Below are 4,018 nucleotides of genomic sequence, written 5' to 3' on the forward strand. Positions count from 1 at the left end.
ATTACACAAGAGTTTGTGGTAGTGCTTATGAAAAATATTGCTTATTCTTTTTGTTTTTAGTGATAGTGGCTGATGTTAGGGCTCCTAGCCCTCTTTGATTGTCATTATTGCTTATTCTTTTTGTTTTTAGTGATAGTGGCTGATGTTAGGGCTCCTAGCCCTCTTTGATTGTCATTATGGCTTATTCTTTTGTTTTAATATACTTTAATTCTTTAATTTTTTTTTTTTTATTCACCCCCACCTCCCCTACCCAAAAAAAAAAGAAAGAAAGCAACCACTTACTTGATTCTCTGTTGGATAGCTAGATTTGTAACTCTTTGGCTGATGATTTAGCAAAGATTGGTGCTGCAAGGGAGCCTATGCTTGGTCATATTCCATAATGTAGTTGAATTTTTTTTTTTTTGGCTCTCTTTCTCATATCAAGTAAATATTACTGTTAGAAATTTGAGGAAAGAGAGAAAAATTGACACTGCACATGCTCAAATTGAAAAATAATCTGGGCAAACTTTCTGCACATGTTCGAAGTGGAAAGAAATCTGGACAAACCTTTCTCTTAGGGGTGTTAATCGGTTGGTTTTTTCGGTTTCACCAGCTTCAGTGTGAGAATGAGTCCATCCAAAACATGATCCAAATAAGGATGCACCAATTTGGTTTCGGTTCACCATGTATATTGAAAAGTTTTTTTTTTTGGGCTGGTATCGGTTTCTTAACTAGTTATCTTGGTTTGATTTGGATCCGGTTTTCCATTTGATTCGGTGTCTTATCAATTTCAATGCGGTCCAATTTGGTTTCAGTGGCACAAAACCCTAGCCTGAAACATAATCTAATAAGTTTATATCAGTTTTGATTTGATTCGATTTGACCCTTTTGGCCTAGGTTTTGACACCGCTACATTCTCTGTAAGCAATCTAAGAGAGGTGTGAGAAAAATGGCTATAACCTATTCTCCATTAATAGTTAAGCATTCTCACCTCATTGTGAACTAAAAGATTGTCGAACCACGTAAATATTTACATGCATGGGGTGTTTGCATTTCCTATTGGTATTTTTCTTTTGTTCATCGTCTTAGGTTCTCGTTTTCTATAGGGTGGAGGACGGTACTTCGATGTAATGATAGGGAGAAGGGATGGCCTATCTTCAATCTTAAGCGAAGCTGCAAATCTTCTACCTCCTGCTGGAATTTCAGTAGATGATTCAATCACATTATTTGCAAATCTAGGAATCAATGTTCAAGACATGGTTACTCTCATTGGTAAGTAACAATCAACATATTTTTTTTCCTGGTTTCACTACCAATTAAAGCTTTAATTAAAGGATTTCTAATATATATGTTCATCAGGTTCTCACACAATAGGGTTTGCGCATTGTTCTGCCTTCAAAGATCGTCTCTTCAATTTCAAAAACATAGGAAAAGCCGATCCAACCATGAATCATGTTCTACTTAATTCACTAAAGCAAATATGTCCCAAGAAATCAGCAAAAGACTTCATCGTTAATCTGGATCGGAATACTCGAAGTGTGATCAATGTTGACAACTCTTTCTCCAAGGAGATTCAACAAAAGAAAGGAGTTCTAGGAATAGATCAAGATATAGATCTGGATATTCGAACTAGTGGAATGGTGCAGAAGCTAGCCAGTAATAATACTTTCTTCATTGAACAATTTGCTGCTGCTCTTGTCAAATTGGGAGCTGTAAATGTTCTTTTAGAACCTTTGGGAGAGATTAGGAAATCATGTCGATCAATTAATTAATTGTCTCCTTATCCACTATGACGTCCTTAGCCAATTAAATTTTCTATCTTATCTGCCTCGAAGGGGGAGTTTTTCTCTTTTCTTTTCTTGATTTTAAGGCTTTTCATGTTTTTGCATATGAGAATTTTAATTCTTTCATGTCGATCCATTAATTAATGCTAATTAAATTGTCTATCTTATCTGCCTCGAAGGGGAGATATTTATTTATTTATTGTTTTCATTTTAGGGTTTTTCATAAAAATAATGTTTGTAATTCACGAAATCTATGTTGGTGTCCATCATTGATATTGATATTGATATTGATATTGATATTGATATTGATATTGATATTGATATTGATACTGATACTGATACTGATACTGATACTGATACTGATACTGATACTGATACTGATACTGATATTGATACGAAAAGCGATCATATTAATCCCCAAAATTCACATATGGGTTTTTTTTTTATCTTACTATTTTACCCTTCCCCATTTTTGTACCATGTATCGAACTGCCATTTTCAGTTACTAGCAATATTGATGACACGTGGCGAGGAAAAATCGAACGATCGTGATGATGCCCTAGTTCCTTCGATCCATTTCGTCGGATTCCCATTTCACCTGCCCCCGTTTCATTTGGATTTGGGATTTTCATATGCTCTAAGGTTTTCCATTTCAGTCTCTAAAGGACCAGTGATCCCCATCTTCGGATTCCACCATCTTCCTGTGACCTTGACCAGTGACGACGTACCAGCTTCGTGTGACCTCGACGGAGCAACGACCAGAGCTTGCTACGAGTGACCAGAGCTTCCTTTTGGTTCATCTCCATTCTAGGTTGTGTGATTTTTTCCTCAGAGAGACCAGCGACGACGGATGAACGACCTCGATAGACCAGCAACCAAAACTTCCTGTTGCTTGTTGTAAGTAAAAAATAAAAAAAGAAAAAGTAATAGCTCTTTGTATACGAGCTTCTCCTCACTTGCGGGTTTTTTTTTTTCTCAATTAAGGCAATGTAATATTTCTTTATATATGAGATCATTCTTTTGTAGTGGCCTGGATTTTTTTATCAGCCTTTCGTTCTTCTTAGGGCTGTTTCAAGTATGAACCAGCAAAATGGGAAACCGGTAAAATCCATAGTGGATTTTGAGGAGGAGGAGGAGCTTTTAATTTGTGAAGAACTACAGAAATTGATTGTGAAGAGAAATGCGGGTAGTCGAAGGGGAATCCGGCGAAATGGGTCAAAGGAACCAGGGCTTCACCATGACCGTTCGATTTTCCCTTCACCACGTGTCGTCATCTCCAACTTTGCCGCGCCATTTCCTCACGGCAGGGGATGTTTTTTTCAGGTCAAGGCCTAGGCCTAACCCAGTCCAGCCCAACCTTTCCCTGATTTTAATCTTGATTTATATAACATAATTTAAGGTTGTCATCCTATCCTTTCATCAAAATAATGAAATCTAGGTCATTGATTTTTAGTGGTCAAGTGTCATGAATATCAATTATTGTGTTGCATTTCATAATTTTAATTAGATATATTGATCATTTGATCTATTGATGCTTCTTTTTATTAGTATTTTTTTAACGCATATGAAACAAATAGCAAAAACATGGTCAGTCAAGGTTAGCCTGACCTTGGTAAAAATCGGGGTAGGCCCACCCCGACCCAATTACGGTCAATTAAAGACCAACATGGGCCTAGGCATGAGCCCGACAAGATTGGGTTGGGCCTATGTTGAGTTTTGGGGACCTAGGGTCGGGTTGGGGTTTTGAAAAACCTAGACCAAGCCATCCCTATTTCATACTAACATGAAGGCACTAGTGTATGATATGTAGCCTGACAATGTTCTTTATCCTTAACCAATAGTGTGGCTCCCGTGCCAGCACCCTAGTGTATGCTTCTCTCCTCTTCCTTGTAAAATGACCTTTCTACCCCCCAAAAAATTGAACCATAATAACATTTCTGATTGGGTCTTGCACAGAGGTAGGAGCCACACTCCAAGACATAGAAGATTCCCCTTCAAAATAGATAAAAGGTTCTTACGTGGTATGCAAAGCCATATACTTACTTTCAACCGTTGGATGAGGGATACTAGGGATGTGAAAATATTTCACTTTCTACCCCCTCCTCACAACCTCATCCAACTATTATAAAGCACAAGCCCCCTCCTCCCCTTGGCCTCCCTTCTTTGAGTTGGGAAGTCACTTAGCTGTGTTGGGGCTTGCCGTCCTAGTTGGCCTATGGCCCTTGATAGGAATAGTTAGAAAAAAAAAAAAAAAA

General features: G+C 37.8%; 1 protein-coding gene across 1 annotated transcript in view; it reads left to right on the forward strand.

Moving 5' to 3' along the window:
• LOC122059098 (peroxidase 57-like) overlaps positions 1–1,751 on the forward strand; it is a 10,658-nt gene extending 8,907 nt beyond the window's left edge. Inside the window, exons 3-4 of the mRNA XM_042621793.1 lie at positions 1,086–1,251; positions 1,339–1,751. Of these exons, the coding sequence (XP_042477727.1) occupies positions 1,086–1,251; positions 1,339–1,751 (579 nt within the window). The remainder of the gene's footprint in view (positions 1–1,085; positions 1,252–1,338) is intronic.
• The last annotated feature ends 2,267 nt before the right edge of the window (positions 1,752–4,018 follow it).

This window comes from Macadamia integrifolia, chromosome 13 (assembly GCF_013358625.1).
Source record: "Macadamia integrifolia cultivar HAES 741 chromosome 13, SCU_Mint_v3, whole genome shotgun sequence".
NCBI classification, from domain to species: domain Eukaryota; kingdom Viridiplantae; phylum Streptophyta; class Magnoliopsida; order Proteales; family Proteaceae; genus Macadamia; species Macadamia integrifolia.